The 17,146-nt window shown below is 46.3% G+C and overlaps 1 protein-coding gene across 1 annotated transcript; it reads right to left on the minus strand.

The window, feature by feature from the left end:
- Positions 1-264: 264 nt before the first annotated feature.
- Positions 265-16,613, minus strand: KRT72 (keratin 72). The gene is given in 12 exon segments (XM_004388390.2): positions 265-410; positions 413-454; positions 1,071-1,105; positions 1,715-1,935; positions 4,615-4,740; positions 5,352-5,516; positions 6,310-6,405; positions 6,842-6,902; positions 11,845-12,059; positions 13,621-14,162; positions 14,417-14,520; positions 16,603-16,613. Coding segments are annotated over 12 exon segments (1,764 nt in total).
- Between the last annotated feature and the right edge of the window lie 533 nt (positions 16,614-17,146).

The raw sequence follows: 17,146 nt of genomic DNA on the forward strand, positions 1-17,146 counted from the left end.
AGAAAGGCAGGGGGGTGGAGAGGCCGGCCCCTGGGTATGTGTGTTCTCTCTGCCTTTTGGGGCAGTGACCCAGTGAAGGGGACTAAGGAGGAATGGTCGCCCAGAGAGCCAAGACTGGACTGCTGCTCTCAGAGCATTGCCTTGCTGAGGACAGCAGAGGGGGGATGGGATTGGGACCGTGGTGACGGGAGGCACTTGCTGGCTGGAAACAGAACACGGGGAAGGAGAGGGAGATGCATGGGTTCTGAAGCTTTCTGCTGCCCTTCATCTGGACGCCTTTTTTGTTCCACAGCTGCTGCCCGAGGCTTTGGCAAGGGGATCCTTGAGTTCGCTGCCACAGCTGCCTTTGGTTTTGACGTCGGCGGCCGCAGGTTTGTAGCTGTAACTGCTCGAGGCTCCAAAGCCCAGCGGAAGCCCACCCCACCTGCCCCAGCACTGGTGCTGCTGATGACAGCTGGAGCGGATGAGAGAAGACCCCAGCCTCAGTTAGCCCTGCACCCTGCTTCAGAGTCCTTCCCAGGCACCCCAACCACTTCCTTAGTTTTCTGCCCTGTGGTGGCTTCATGTGGAGACAGGTTTCTCTGTTGTGTATTTTTAGTTTATATCAGCCCTGACCTGATGTGGCTTCATTTTTCATGTAATTAGCCCTTTCTCTTATCAGCTTATGTCAATCTGTCATTGCCAGACTCCAAGCTCTTAGCAGACAGGGCTCTATCACTGAACGTCCCCATGGGTAGGACCAAAAGAAGAAAGGCTCGTAATTGGGGCCTTCTGATGACGCTGCTGCTGCTGCTGGAGAAGGGGCTGCTGGGAGTATCCCTGCCTCTTAGAAATACAACACCTCACCTGCACTCTTTCTAGCTTTCGAGTCTGCAGGCGGTTGTTTCAGCTCTTTTTTTCATCCTTTCGCCTTTCAGGCTCCTCTCAGTCCCTCTTACTGCAGCTCCCTGTTTGTGCCCCTAAGTCTCCCCTGATCCCCCTATGTTATTCTGCCTTCTCTTTCATGTCATGAAAGACTTAGACGTCTGGTAAGGTGACCACAGGCAGGACCAAGTCCTACAGGTACTTACAGATGCTCACGGAATTTGAATATTCACCAGACATCCTGAGAAGGGGAAAGAAAAAATAGATAAATTCTCCATAAACAGCCACCGCATCTATCCAGGCAGTCATCTCTGAGAATTAGCTTCTCCTCGCAGAAGTGCCAGCCCCCACTCCATCCCATAGACCCCAGTGGGACCTCTCAGAAGTTGGAGAACTAAAATGATAAAGCTGCTACAGGTATCAGCCCTCCAGCAGAGTGGCTTTAAGATTACCTATTGTGTGGGATAACTGTGCCTCTGCTTTCCTCTAGCTATATCATTGGTCTTGGACAATTAAGAGGAATGAGCTCAGCATCTCTCTGGGTCCCAGGCTTTGTCAGAGAAACTCTGAATTTGGATAACTCTTGGAGGCCATCTTGCCCCTTCCCCACTCACCACCAAGAATGCTTCATGAAGGATCAGGGGATGCTCTGTATCTCAAACATTGATGATGCTAATACTTCCTCTCTCACCACCTCTTTGATATTTTTATAACCTAGTCCTTCTTACTAACTTTGGCCTTTCTGCTTCATGGCAAGCCCACTCTGTATATGGTTTTTCCCCAGTGGAGCTGAACAGAAACAAACTTCCATATGATAACTGCCCCAGACAAAAGGTATCTGGTCTCTCACCTGCACTCCTCGCCCTCCAGCAGCTTGCGGTAGGTGGCGATCTCCACGTCCAGGGCCAGCTTCACGCTCATGAGCTCCTGGTACTCACGTAGCATCCGGGCCAACTCCTCCTTGGCCTGGTGCAGGGCAGCCTCCAGCTTGTCCAGCTTGACCCAGGCATCCTTCAGGGCACAGTCCCCCCGCTGCTCGGCATCGGTGATGGCCATCTCCAGTTTGGCACACTGAGGGGCAAACAGATTCAGCCATTTGAGTCAGATCCCAGCTCTGAGATCCTGCCCGCACAACCCCCCCTCACTTGGTCCTGACTGAAGTAAATGCCTGGAGACTCTCCTGGTTTATCCAATTTTGGACATCACCAGAGGTTAATCTGTCTTTCTCCCTGACTCCAGGCACACTTTTGCCCCAGCTCAGGCCTCGGATTTGAAGGTGAAGAGCCCTCACTTTGGGAGAAAGGGAGGAAGGGGCACTGGGAAGGGGGTACCTGGCATGTGGCCCACGCCCTCTCCCTCCTGGTCTGTAAAATTGGCTGTAAGATTCTAATGCCAACCCTGATAAAAATCCCTGGGTGACTGGACTTGATTCAGCCCCATAGTGTGAAGGTTGTCTTGGGAGATCCTGTAAATTGTGAACAAAAAATTGGGGCTCATGAAGTTTCTATTAATGTAATATTACTATATTGATAATAAACCCACCACACTTAGAGTCTGGGCTTCAAAATTCCCCAGAGGGTCATGCTAACAGGTAACAGGCTTAAAAGATGCTTTTGCACAACGGGTTTTACAATTTTACAAACACTTGCTATTAAGTGGAAACATGTAACTTGCTAGAGAAAACTGCAGTAGGGGGCTCTGGGCTTGCATTTAAGTGAAAGCTCCCAGGTGGGCTTCCTAAGCCTTTGAGTCTTGGGTGTATGCTCTGGTCCCTCAGCTAAGGTTTTGGGGGGATTAGTGGAACAAACGGTTTACACTCGGCTGCTAACTTAAAGGTTGGCAGTTCAAGGCCCCCCACTGGCACAGCAGGAGAAAGGCGTAGCAATCTGCTTCTATAAAGACTACAGCCAAGAAAATCCTATGGAGCAGTTCTACTCTAACACATGGGGTCACCAAGAGTCAGAATCGACTTGATGGCAATGGGTTAATTTTGGTTAAGCACTCGGATTCTCTTTCTGGGATATCTCCTTCCTGTGTAGTCAAGTCTGCCTTATCCCAAGCAGAGCAGCTGGAACTGAAGCCAGATGGGATTCTAGACTGTTGTCCAGCTGGCACCACCCTCCTTGGCCAGCAGGCCTCCAACAGCACATGCACCACTGCATTTTAGATGAGGGTCCCGCAGCCTCAGAGGAATCACAAAAGGCCCAGTTGCGCAACCACAGAAAACCATGTCCCATTCTTGGATCTGTGGTGATGTACTCATTCAGCGGGGTGGAAATAAACTCTGTGATCTGAATTCAGTCAAACTGTCCTCTTCTCTTGTTCACTAACCAGGATCAGGGTAACCTGTGACTCCAAAGCCTGGGTCTTATGAATGTGGTCTAAGTTGAGAGGAGGTGAAATTCTGGCCTCCTCTGAGACAAATATTCAAATGGATTCTGGGGTCGACAAATGTCAAAAGACTGCAGTTGACACTATGGGTTTCTTCTTTGCTGGAAATGGCCAGAAGGGCAGAAAAGGACTTTGGCTGAGAGTCTGCAAGAGGACCTGTGATGGAAACCAAGCCTCAGGAGTGACCCCTACTTGTTCCCCTCGGAGGACGTCTTCCCTGACCTCCACAACACAGTGTCATTCTGATCACTTCAAAGTCTCTTTCTGGTAATAAGCTCACCCAACCATGAACTTGTAGTGTTTTATCAGTTAAACTCTGTAATCAAATGCTGAGAGTAGCTTCAGACACCTTTGCACTTTTCCTGTATTTATGCACATCTTGATTTAAAACAAACAAACAAACAAAAACCACTATACGCTCTTAGTTAATGCTGGTCTTCTTTCTTCCACTTCCATGAGCTCAGTGCACAGCGGAGACCCTCCTCTCCTCCTCCTTTTCCCCTCTTGTGTGTGTGCAGGGCTAGGAGTAGGGGGGCAGAGGAAGGGAGGGCAAGGAGATGGGGCAACTTGACTTGCCTAGGAAGCTGAGCCTCAAATCCTCGCACTGACTTCCACAAACTTTGGGAAACTCATGGGTTTGCCTGCTTCCACCATGCTAAGAAACCATATTCATCAGAAGGTAAGAGACATCTTCCACATTTATCAGGAACCACAGGTGTGGTCCCAATAATGCCCAGAAAGGGAGACCTCAGTGTACGCCAAGCCACTTTCACAACCACAGGGAAGGCCAGGCACGCAGCAGAGCCCTGAGGCTAGGGTAGGAGATGCTTCCTTCTTCACTCTGTTCTAAAATCCACTGCTAGCCACCATTCATCATGTGAAACATGCAAATGGCTCCCTTTCACTTCTACATGAAGTTTTACCTCCATTGCCTAGCTTTGAAGGCTGCTCATAACCTCTCATTCCTGCCCAGTGGACCCTCTGTTACTTGTCACTCCCATCCCCACTGTGGACATACTGCACCAGGTAGGTGGTTCTCCTCCCTACACATGCCATGCACATCCCCACCTCTCATCCAGGCCTTACCCGGCTCCTTCCCTGGACACCTTCTCCTCTCCTTTCTGCCTCCCAGCCCAAGGGAATCGCCTCCTGCAGGAAGCTTCCCTCTGGACCTCATCCACCTCCAGCTCCTCTGAACTCCACCAGCATTTACAGAGTGGCCACACACGATGTGGGATGCCTTCTCACTCCATATGTGTGCTGACTGTGCTCTCTGGATGGATTGTACACTCTCTAAGGAGGCGTTGTGTCTTACCCTTCTTCCATATTCTCGTTAGCGAACCCAATTCAGAGACCCACCTGCTTCTTCACATTCCCGATCTCTTAGCGGATCCCCTGGATCAGCTGGTTGAGCTCTGAGATCTCCACCTTGGTGAGGTTCAGGTCATCACCATGCTGGCCTGCTGTCACCTGGAGCTCTTGGATCTGGGGTTGGGTGACAAGAGAAGGACAGTTGAGAATTCACTGTGCTTAAGGGTGGGGGAGGGTGATCACATGCCATTTTCAATATCTAAACAGTGTAGACCCAAGTGAGGAGGGAAGGAGCGAGGGAAAAAGAGAGGAAGTGATGGGAAGAAGGAAGAGGAAAGTGACACCCTCATACCCTTCTGGGCAGGAAGGCCTGCTCCAGTCAATAGGATTCTTGGGATTTCATACATGAGAACCTCTGTGGAGTTTGAATTTCCTGTCCTCATTTTGCCAAAGTTGGAAATAAGAAGAAAAATATGGCTTACCATGAACACTGTGTCAGAGTCTCACCAGGGCTGTGGCTGGTGTGAACTCGGCTATTAGCCAAGGACCATGTCAGGAGAAGGGCTAAGCCCCACGTATGTCCCCAGCACAATGTCGAGACTGTGACTGAGCTCTCTGGGCTTGGGAAGGCAACAAGGCTCAGCACCAAGACAAAAGAGTTCTCTGCTGAGCCCAGATAAACATGCATGCATGCACACACAGGCACACACAGGCACATGCATACACGATGAGAGGGCAGCAGCTGCGGTCATGGTGTCTCAGCACACCTAGCACCCAGCTCTCACCTTGCTCTGGTACAGGGCCTCGGCCTTGGCCTTGCTCTTCAGGGCGATATCTTCATACTGGGCACGGACCTCACTGATGATGCTGTCCAGATCCAGGTCACTGTTGTTATCTATGGACAGGATGATGGACGTGTCGCTGATGTGGGACTGAATCTGAGCAACCTCCTGGGGGACAGTGGGAAGACGGTGTCCAGTTAGAGAGTCTCCGTGACGGACTGCCTCTCCTGACCCTCCCTGGGACTAATTCCTCACCACCACTTTTTATCCTTCTTCAGTGTTTGAACCCCACCTTCAGCAGCCTGCCATGCCTATAAGAATGAGGCCTTGGATTTTCAGCTCCAAATGGTGGGTCTTGCCTCTCCATCATGCACTCAGGATTTCTCCTATTCCCATTCCACATTCTCTTCCTCAAAAACCCACAATGACTCCCCTTCACCCACAGAATTAAGTCTGAACTCCCTGTGGCACTCTGAGCCCTCTAGGGAGTCCCAGTGACCTTCCCCTCTCCAGGCCTCTGCATCCGCCAATGCCCCTGATGCCCTGGCACCTCCCAGGGACTTCTAAGTCCACATCTGTGCTGCTCCTTCAGCCAGGAATGCCATGCCCTTCCCCACACCCACTGAAATCTTCCTGATCTTTCTCCAGGAACCTTACCTGATGGCTCAGGCAGAATTCACCATGCGTTTCCTGGTTCTCCCAAAACTCATCACTGCGTTGTTTTCCCTACCAGACTGTCACCTCCTTGGGGACAGCAATAATTTCTTCTCTATTATGGTCTCCTCAAAAGCCTAGCTAAATGCTCAGCACATAGTAGGGCCTTGGTGAATGTTAACTTCACTGAGTTGAATGGCTTCTCCCTCCCAAGCCTGGGCCCACACAATCATCCAGGCTGCAGGCAAGGGCCAGAGCCACTTGTAAGAGAAGCAGACCACAAAAGAGAAATCAGCAAAGTCCTTACCCCTTCATAGAGGCACTTGAAGAATTTGATCCCGTCTGTCAAGGAGTTCACTTTGGCCTGGAGCTCGATCTTGTTTTTGTAGGCAGCATCCACATCCTGGGGGACACACGACAATTAGGTCACCCTGAGAGAGACCACCTGCCCTCCTTTCCCCTCCCCCCTGCCATGAGGAGCCTGGGGTTCCCTAGTAAGAGCCATGTGTGAACAGCCCTCTAAATCCCTCCATCCCATGTTTCACAGGGGAAGGCGAAGTCCCAAGAGAACCATTCAGCAAACCAACTAAAGTGTCTGGTGCACATGGCCACACCAGCAACGTGGCAGACTGCCTGGATTTTAAGCTGGTAGATGCTGGGAGCAGCATGCATCCCAGGCAAGGACCTGAAGGGAGGAGCTGGGAAGTGTAAACCCCAGTCACCCTTGCCCAAGGAACTAAGTGACTTCCAGCATCCCCCTTGTCATCCTACAAACATCGCCGTGCGGTCTTCTCAGGAAGCCCTCTGGGCTTTTTTGGCCCTTCCTGCTCCCTTCTTACCTTCTTGAGCACCACAAACTCATTCTCAGCAGCTGTGCGACTATTAATCTCCACCTTGTACCTACATGGGGAAAGAGAGAGGAGAAGCATTACTATTGGGATAATTCAATTCTTCGAATGCTCACTATCAGTGTTCACTTCTGTGCCAAGAGCTGCAGGGTGGCAGTCTTCAAACTGGGGGTCCATGTATTCCTACAGCACATAGAGCAAGGGAAAATGTAAAGGAATTCATTTCTAGCTCCTCAGTTCATCCGCAGTCTTCCCTAAAATGGACCTGCCTGAGAACGCAACTGTAGTTAAGACATCAAGCAGACTCTATGTCTCAGTGACCTTCACCTTTTCACAATTACCCCCACCCCATGCTGCAACATAAAGCTGCTGCTCTCCACCATCTGGCACCCTAGTCAGGTGCATTGGCCCAGGGTGCAAAACTTCCTAGGCATCAACCAAACACCATTCCTTTCTTGGTTGATCAAGGTGTCACAGCCCATCCTTTGGGCTGTACGTTGTACCTATTTCTCTCACAGAGCAGAAGTTTTTCATTTTAATGAAGTCCAATTTCTCGACTTTTTCTTTCTTTTATGGATTGTGCTTTTGGTGTTATATCTAAACAATCAGCTCCAAATCCAAGGTCACCTAGACTTTTCTCTGCTATTTCTTATGTATATTTCTGTTCCAGGTGAAGCAAGGCCTTAGAAAGAGGGTGTTTGGATGGGGCTGAGATGTTCTTAATTCAGATACATTGTAGACTAGGGAGGTAAGATTACTGATTATTTCATTTAAAGCACTCATTTCTTCCATCCCCTGCTACTATCAGAGAAAATGTATTACAGAACACTTGTGAGAGCAAACCAAATAGAGCATTGGTAAGAAATACTTAATGCTAGAAAATGACTTTTTTTTCCATATATTTACACATAAACAATTCTTTTTAGCTTTTCCCTCATCCCCATGTCACCTCATTCGCTGCAAAGAGTAGCACTGTTGAATGGCTGAAGCAGTACAGGTTAGTGAACTGGGTTCTTTAAATGTGACTGAAATGTTTTCTGAGACTGCCAAATTTTGCTCGTTACAATGGGTAAAACCTACAGAAGACAGTCTATACAGTTTCTCTCAGATTCCACGTATGTTACTCAAAAGGTAGTTGAAACCTTTTTTTAAACCAAATTTTGTCATAAAATAGTTGTTTCTATTACAGTTCATTCTTATCCCTTGTCTTAAAACCAAAAACCAAACGCATTGCCATCAAGTCAATTTCCAACTCAAAGAAACCCTACAGGACAGAGTAGAACTGCACCATAGGGTTTCCAAGGAGAGGCTGGTGGATTCGAACTGTCGATCTTTTGGTTAGCAGCCAAGAGCTTAACCACCCTGCCATCAGGGCTCCCCTGCTGTCTTAGTAAATGTTTAATATTGCCCATCTCCTATTAATAAAAATAAAGGTATATGCTAGCTGCCAGACCAAATAGCATTTAGCAGTTTATGTCTTTATTTCATAAAATACATAGGAAAAGTTTGATCATGCTTCCTGTCAAAATTAACGGCATTAATCTAATTTGTTATAAATAATTTTTTATTATTTACTTATTTCATTATTCTTGAAAGCAAATGCCAGAGCTCAATACACATGTACGCACATTTAGGAAAAAAAAAAAAAGTATTTTAGCACACTATTGACTTCATAAATAACTTATAGATAAGTAATTTTTAAAATATATTACAATGCATAATTAAAAGTATATTTATTTGTTTTGTAACATAGATGTATTAATTATAGTAAAGCTATATCATTTTAGTCTTGAGTATTTTTAATAATTTATTGTACAAGATGTATTCCTGAGCTCATTGCTGGGTGGTTTTTGGAATAGTTCCCAAAATGTCTATTTACATTTTTATTTGAATTTAGAAATGAAGTCAGACTTTTTTCCAACAGAAAGTAAGTCTTATTTCTCTAGTTTGACAGTGAAGACTGGATTTTCTACTTAAGTTAGACGACAGATATTTTCCATAAATTGAATGAGCTAAATCTGCAGCTCCAAAGTTACTGTGTGTGTGTGTGTGTGTACATGTCTAAAAGCATAGGATAAAAACATATTATTTTCAAAAGATAAAGAACTGGCAAAAATGTATTGAATACTAACAATGTTTTTATTTTCCCAAAACTTTCTGGTCTATTAGATTAAGCATGATGCTTCTAAGGGGCAGATTAAGTAAGATAAGCAATGATCATTTGATTCGTTTTGGTAAAGATATTTTGAAAAAATTCCTAGAAATTGGGAGAAAAAATAAATTTATTGACTAGGAAACAAACCCTTTTTGCTAGTCGGGTGGTTTTCAATGTCTGCTTTCAACAAAAAGAAAGAATGATCTGAGCGCTCAAAACGATCTTTCATGAGCCATTCTGTGACATGTAATCTTTCATCTAAGAAATATTTGTTGGTGTGGGGCACTTTGTAGCACTTGGGATAAATCAGTGAGCAAAACAAACAAATATCCCTGTCCTCGTGGAAAAAAGAGAGGAAAAAATAAACTATAAACATATGGTAAAACAATAAGTAAATTCCATAGTGTGTTAGAAATTGATAGGTGCTCTGGAAAAAAGAAAAAGCAGTAAAACTGGAAAAGCATCCAAAGAACTGAGTAACACTGCTCTTGCAAAACTTCTTCCATTAAAATCTATTTATATGATCAAAGTTTTCCAGCACTTATGTAAGAGTGAGAAAAAAAAAAAAAAAAAAGGACTAGAATTAATGCTGCATGCTAGCTCATTCTAGCAACAAGCAGTATTCATACGTGGATGTACTAAGGAAAAAATCTGCTCCATTCACCTCAGTAAGAAATGTACTTATAAAATTATTTTTTACTTTTATGTTTAATAATTTTTAACAAAATTAATAACAAATTTTGTTCTTTTAATAACTTAATTTTTAGCATTTAAAAACTCATGACCACATGAATAAACTTTCTAAAAATTTCAATTTGTATGCATATTTTGTGGCAGCTATGGTGATCAATAAAAGACTTAAGGCATAAAAATATATTGCATTAGGATAAAATTATGTGGGGAAAGTGACATGAAAATTGGAATTCCAACAGATGTTGAGAGGAACAAGGTAAATTTTACAATTTTTCAAGCAGAAGTAGTTCATTAATTTTTTAGATGAGCAATGGTGGATATTAAACTGCAATGGTACTTAGATTCAAATGGATACATTTAAGTGCACAATGTAGCCATTAGGATTTTAAAAGGCAATATCCATAATATGTTTGAAATTACATCTTTTGTAACTACCTAAATTTATGATAAATATTTTTAACTGTCCATTTTCAGAAATCGTGATGAGCGTATTTTTTAAATTGTGATGAGTTTTAAAAGCAATTATTTTAGAGGGTCCATGAAGAAGAAGAAAACTTGAAGACCTCTGCCACAGAGTATGCAATGATGCTTAAGACACACTGCATGCCCTCTAGGATCTTACAGTTTAACAAGGAGGTAAATGCACTAAAAAATCTAAGACAAGGGTGACTTATGATTAGGATCTCTTATAACATATCATAAGGAAGATAAAAAATGTGGTATGAGGACTCACAGGTGGGAGAGATTAACGATAAAATTAACAAAAATCAATAATAATAGTATTTATTGACCCCTTACTATGTGTCAAACTCTTCATATACATTATTTCACTTAATCTCCACAACCATCCTATGAGGTAAGATCTATTATTATCCCAAGTTTATAAACAAGGTGAATACATTCGTTTACTTGCCCTAAGTCATACAGTTAGTTATTTGTGAAGCTAGGTTGAAATCCAAGACTTCTGATCCCAGAAAAATAATGTTTTACATTTGTCTAGCAGTTCAGTTATTTTAAGAGCTGTTAATACATCACTATTGGACATTACCTGACTTTATCCTTCCAACAGCTCTTTTAGGTGGCAAGGCAGGTATTAGTATCTCATTTTTATAAATATTAAAACTGAAAACTGATGATCATAAAGATCAAGAGATTCACCCAAGGTCACCCAGCTAGTGAGCAGCAATCCTGGAAAATGTGGCCTTTCCTCTCTGAAAGTCCCAGAGGCAGGATGGCCCTTGGATACCTTGACCTGGACATTTGAGCTGTGCCTGGCAGCTTTCCCCTCTTTCCAGATCCTGTGCAAATCTCCACCTGGGCCCCAATTTCCTTCCTAATTCCACTCAATCTCAGTTCACACTGGACTCATGTCCGTTTATTGGTGGCTATCAGAAAGTGTCACCATAATCCGGGTGTTTTCTGAGGGCAGGGACCATGTCACGTCCTCTCTAAGGATCTCAGTGCAGGGCTCAGGACAGGGCTCTGCTTTGAGGGAACTTCAGATTGAGCATGGGACACGAAAGAGCCCAACTCTGACCATGTCCACCTCTTTGAATTGTAGAAGAAGTCACTTATCCCTAGAAATTCTGACACCTGGAAGCAAGCTTCCAAAATATCAAGTCCCACAGAGCCTAAATTGATCACTCTCTCATCCTTGGCTCAAGTCAGAGGAGAAATCATCTCTGGTTCCAAATACATTCTCAAACATTCTGTTTAACAGCTAGATTCCACAGCACAGATACTGCCTCAACATGAAATAATTTTTAAAAACTCATTTTTGCTTAGCCTTAAGATTTGTTCTGGGATTGGTGGGGTGTTTCGTGTCTGAGAACCGTCATGGCAAACCTCACTCAGGAGGAGCTACAAAGCCATTTGGGTTGTCTATCTGGTTTTGAGCTTGTCTCTTTCCATTTCCCTCTCCAATGCTTGAAATTGAGCACATCACTTCTTAAGCAATTCAGAGCACAACTTTGGGTACATCCTCCTCTTAAGTCCTATTCTGTCTGGATCTCCCTCCCTCCCCTTAGGGAAAGGAAATAGCAATACTGTCAGTAAAAGCTCTAACAAGGCAAAAATGTTGGCACCTAATTGAAACCTCATCTGTAATCGAGACCCTCCAGTGGAAGATGCTCTGCTCTCCACTCACCTCTTCTTGTAGTCTTCCGCCAAATCCTGCATGTTTCTCAGCTCCAAGTCCAGCCTCACCCTGTCTCCTGACTGTGTCTCCAGCTGCTTCTGCAAGTTGTTGATGTAGCCCTCATAAATGGGCTCTAGGTTCTCCCTGCAGTTGTTCAGTTCCAGCTGCTGCAGCAGGTTCCAGTTGGTCTCCAACACGTGGTTCTGTCGTTCCAGGAACCGCACCTGGAACCCAAAAGTGGTCATGGCCCAGAATTCCCATCCTGTCTGCCTCACAAGAGTAGGGAGAGGACCATAAATTAGAGGCAGTCATCCTGGAGGTGAGAGGGAGAGGCAGGGCAAGAAGGAGCCAAGACTTATCAGAGGGTACATTTGGACAGGTGGACATGCCCATCTAGATCCCCAAGGCAAGAAATAAGATTGACTCTAAAAGAAAGAGGATGACTGTGGTAGATTCTTTTGCTATAAATGCTGGCATTTTCTAAGTAAAAATAAATGGGAAGCAGGGGAGAAATAGTGAGTAGGGAATAGCCTTAGGAATTTGCTCTGGTGGTTTGGATGTTCTTTCTCATGTGTGGTCTAGATTGTTCTCGGTTTGTTTATTTTTCAAAGTAGGTTTCCATATCTTTACATAATTTCTTCATACTTGACTAAAGGTTTCACATTTTTGGACTCATTAACACCAGGCCCTCCTCCACTCACAACTGTCCTCTTCTCACCTATTTCTTTAGCTTGGGGGACAGAAGGAAACATGCTAGGGACAGGCTGACTTAGTAAGAGGAAGAAAATGATCTCTTCGTCTGGGATTGTGGTGATGTTCCTTCCACCCATGCCCTTTCCCCTCCAACCACATTACTTCCTCCTCCCTAACCTCGTGGTGAGGAACACAGGCCACTCCATTGTTGACTGCTCTATTAATGTGGGCACATTTCTTAGCCTCCCTATGTCTTAGTTTTCTCATCTGCAAGGCAGAATAATACTAGAATCAAGGGTTGTGCATTGAGGAATGAGAAGCTCTTGGGACAGCATCAGGCACTGAGTAATGTCTCCATAAACGAAAGTTGTTGCTATTACGTCCCCTGTCACTCATGGTCCAGACCTTCTACCCAGGTCGAGACAAGGGTAGAATCAGCCTGGACATTCATTGGGGTCATTGTCTCCAAATCTCCAGAGACATTTTCCCTGTTACCCCAATTTCTGAACATCCTCACAACACATACATGTTGCTTGACATGCCATCTTTCCGAATCTTCTCCTCTCAGTCCCATTCTTCTTTTTCTGGCCCTTTCTCTCATCTCCTCCAGAAACCTTCCTGGCTTACATCCTTGCCCTGCTTCCTTCCTTCCAAGCCTTTCCCCATTTGCAAAGTATCCTCTCCTTGTGATGCTCCCTGACCTGTGTCCCTCTAGTGCCCCTGTCCTGGATGTGTATTCCATCTCTTGTCTGATATCAGGGGCCCTCAGAGGGCCCATTCCACTGGCCTCCTGCCCCTAGAGCACCTCCTCCCCCACCCAGTGTCTGGACAAGGAATGAATCACACTCTTGTTTATTGGGAGTGTGTGCCAGACACTGTTTTAAGCCCTTTGTAAACATCCCACTTAATCCTCATTACAACCCTCTGTGGTAAGAAACATTACTGTGCCCATTTTACAGATGAGGAAAGGAAGGCTTAGAACGGTTAAATAATTCCCCCAAGTTCTCACACTACTCATCAGTGGCAGAGGTGAGCACCCTTCGGTACCACTGGGGCACCAATGTGGGGACAGGCAGATGCTCCAGGACTCACTTTGTCGAGAAAAGAGGCAAATTTGTTGTTCAGCGCCTTGATCTGCTCCCACTCCTAGGCGTGCACTTTCTGGATCTCGGGGTCCAGCTCTACGTTAAGGGGGAACAGGAGGCTCTTGTTGACTGTGACCTGAGGGATGCCCCCAGGAGGGAACACGGACGGACACGCAGGCCACAGCCCCGCGCTGCCAAAGACGGTGCCCACGAAGCCGCCCACGCGGCCGCAGCAGCCATCCGCTCCCTGGCCCAGCGCGTAGCCACCGCCCCGGCCGCTGATGGTGATGCGCCGGCTGCCCCCAGTGGTGAAGAGGCTCTTGCTGCCAAAGGCAGCCGAGCCCTTGACGCCCGCCCTGAACGAGGCGGAGCTGCTACTGACCCGGCCGGAGATGACAGCCGAGCAGCTGCTGAAGACCAGGCGCTCCCCACCGGGGTAGTAGTTAAACTGGCGTCTCAGGGCTGCGCGGAGGGCGCGACTGGGCAGTGCAGGGGGCGACGAGCGGGTTGCGCAGAAGAGTGGCTGGATACTCGTCCCCCGGCTTGTCTCTTAAATAGCCGGAGTGCGGGGTTGGACGGGCTGGAGTCAGCCTAATTTGTAGTTCGGGCATATCTTTTAGGTCACTTGGGGCCTCTTGATTCTTCATTTAGGAAATTACCACCCCCATTTCAGAGACAGTTGTCTCTTCCACCCTGAACGCCCCACGAATCCCCTATAAAATGGCCCAGAACCCTGCATTTGCGCTGCTTCGGTCCTGCATGATAATAATTTGGCTACCTTATTGCCATTGCTCTCCAATTACTGGGGTTATCACTGCTAAAATCTCTGGCAGGAGCTTCCAGTGGGTCTTGCCCGCGCAGGGTGGGTGTCTTTAGGGTGGAGAGGGAGCGAATGTCCGGGCTGATTCTGCACCAGAAGGACATGAACAGGGTCAGGAACATTCCAGAGAATCATCCTTAGCCTGTCCCCTCCTGCTTCCCTAGGCTTCTGGACAGGACAGCGCTGTCCAGAGTGCTGAGAGCAAAGTTCAGGGAGGAGACTTCTGCAGGGACTTCTCATGTGTTGAAGGGGGCAGGTCACAGTGAACGCAGGTGAGACTTGTCCGTGAGAGCTCTGGTCACAAGTGCTGGCGAGAGACGTGGGCCAGAGTGCAAAGGTTTCTCCAGAAAAGCATTAGCATAAGAGTGGGGAGATACTAGCTGGGAAGGAGAGAAGAAGGCCTGGGTAGACGGTTCAGGAAGGCTTTAGACATGGTTTAAAAGATGGTCTTTCTTGGAGGTTTTTGTTTTCTTCTTTTAATAGTAAAGAGGCTAGTTCATCCAATCCAAGGAACCTCTGATCAGGACACTTGCTGCCTGGCATCACTGATTCAGGAGTGGAATGTGACTGACTACTAAGAATAGGATAAGAAATCCTGGGGAAGTCTCCTCAGACCTGAAACCATGAACTAGATTCCAGAACTTCATTCCATCTGTGCCCAGGAGTATCTTTCTTTGGTCTAACCTGATTTCCTGCTCTCCAGCTTAAGCTGCCCTCAGGTCTTCTCTTAGAAACAGCCTTTCCTGGACTGCCCCTCTGGCATCTAGGCTAGGTTATATTTGATCACACTTATTTCTCAGTCTGTCTTTCCTGGGTGTGTGTTCCATTTATTCCATCAGGTTGACAAGTCCCCCTGGATTAACCCTGCCCTCCCCTACTCCCTCAGGGCTCAGCCTGGGCCCTGGCATGAGGAATATTCAGGATGAATGTGACACAGATTAGTACTTAGGACGAGGCTGTGCCCTCAGTCATACCCTGGAGCCTGGGCTCCCCGTGGGGCCTGGAGACAATTGGAAAACAAAGCCTGCACTGAGCCAATCACAGTGCATAGTAACAGTCAAGGTGTTTATCCCATGGGGACAAATTTGTGGGGGTATTGGTGAGTGGTGGAGATGGCGCCGGCTACAGATGGGCAGATAGAGGAGTCTGGGGTGTCACAGGTAAGTGCTGTCTGAGAGGAGGGGCTATAGTCCAGTCCGTCTGGAGAGGGAAGGGTAGTGTCAGTGTGGCTGGATGACCAGCAGCCCCTTCAAGAAGCTTAAGGTTATGTTTTTCATTATTTCATTGGATTTCTCCCTCCACCCCATAATTCTAGCCAGTGTTTTTGCAAAAGCACAAGAAAGTTTATTAATTCTGGTTATTGAGAATAGAAAAAGAAGAAAAGGGTTTAAATGGAAAGGGGAGAAACTTATGTAGGATTGGCTTACAAAGGGAATTTCAGAATCACCTTTTTCTGTGAACTTTCTAAGAAGCCGAGACATCCATCCCTCTGGGATCAGGGCACTTCTGCCTGGGTTAAAGGAAAAAGTGAGCTGACCTTTTCTTGTCTTCCTGTGAGGGGCTGACTGGCTGGATGAACAGGAACCCCTCATCCCCCAGGACCTCCTTTCTTACAGATTATGAGGCGACAGAAGTGACACACCAGGTTTCAGAGGCATCAGGTGTGTGGGAGACGTGGGAAGATCAAAAGTTGTGGCTGAGGCTTGGGAGGAGGGTTTCTTGTAGCACCTGTCTCTGATAGCAGCTTACTGTGTCACCTCAGGCCCTGCTGGCCACCTCTGCCATTAGTTCTCGGGTTAAAGCAACCCTTGGATTGGTAGAAAGGCCAGAAGCATAGCCCTTTGAAAGCAGAGAGCAGGAACATGGATGGGATTGGCCACCCGCAGAAGAAACACTCTGAGCAGGGATTTGCAAATTTGTTGCTGATTAAACTGGGTCTCTTTTGCCCAAACAGGTATGTCCAGTGTGGGATATATGTCATTTAAACATGGCTGCACTATTGACAACTGCAGCCCCCATAGGCCTCTATGCTGTATACGACATGTTGGAGACTTGTCAGCGATAAGAATGAGATTAGGCACAACTTGTTTTCCCAAACCTATTGTCCTGTTACTGATTGGCTTGTTTACCTGAATTCCTTCTCCCTTTGCCCAAAACATTGTTACTCACCCAAAGCCCATTGTTCTGTTATTTGCTTCACTGTTTGCTGTATTGACTATAAATAAACTCCTGAGACTGAAGCCGGGGGTCGACTCCTCAGAGTGACCCTCCTGGCCCCACTTCTGTGTAAGAGTTGTGGAATTGTTTATTGTCTCCACCGCCCTGACATTCGCCGCCGCTGCGGCAGATGGTGCCCTGTGTGAGGACAGACCGCCTCTGTGACAGTCCAGAACATTAGTTCTCAGGAAATTAATAGGAATCATGTAGGGCAGAAGAGGGAGCCTATGCTGGGTGATAAGGGCAGTTAGGTACCTTATTGCAGGAGTTATTAGATCCACTAATATGCTTAGTGCTTTCTGCTACTCCAAAGGTTGATTTTTAAAAAATCGCCCTCTCTTTAGCCAAATGTCTTATGGCAGCCAGGGTTTCAAGGAATATACTTGAAGAAACACTGAACAGAGGTATCTTCACTTCACCATTTAAATTTCCAAAATGCAAGCAGACTTACAATGCCTCCCAAAAACATAAAGAAAACCTTAAAGTAGTAAGTGTA

This window comes from Trichechus manatus, unplaced genomic scaffold (genome assembly GCF_000243295.1).
Source record: "Trichechus manatus latirostris isolate Lorelei unplaced genomic scaffold, TriManLat1.0 scaffold00209, whole genome shotgun sequence".
In the NCBI taxonomy this organism is placed as follows: Eukaryota; Metazoa; Chordata; class Mammalia; order Sirenia; family Trichechidae; genus Trichechus; species Trichechus manatus.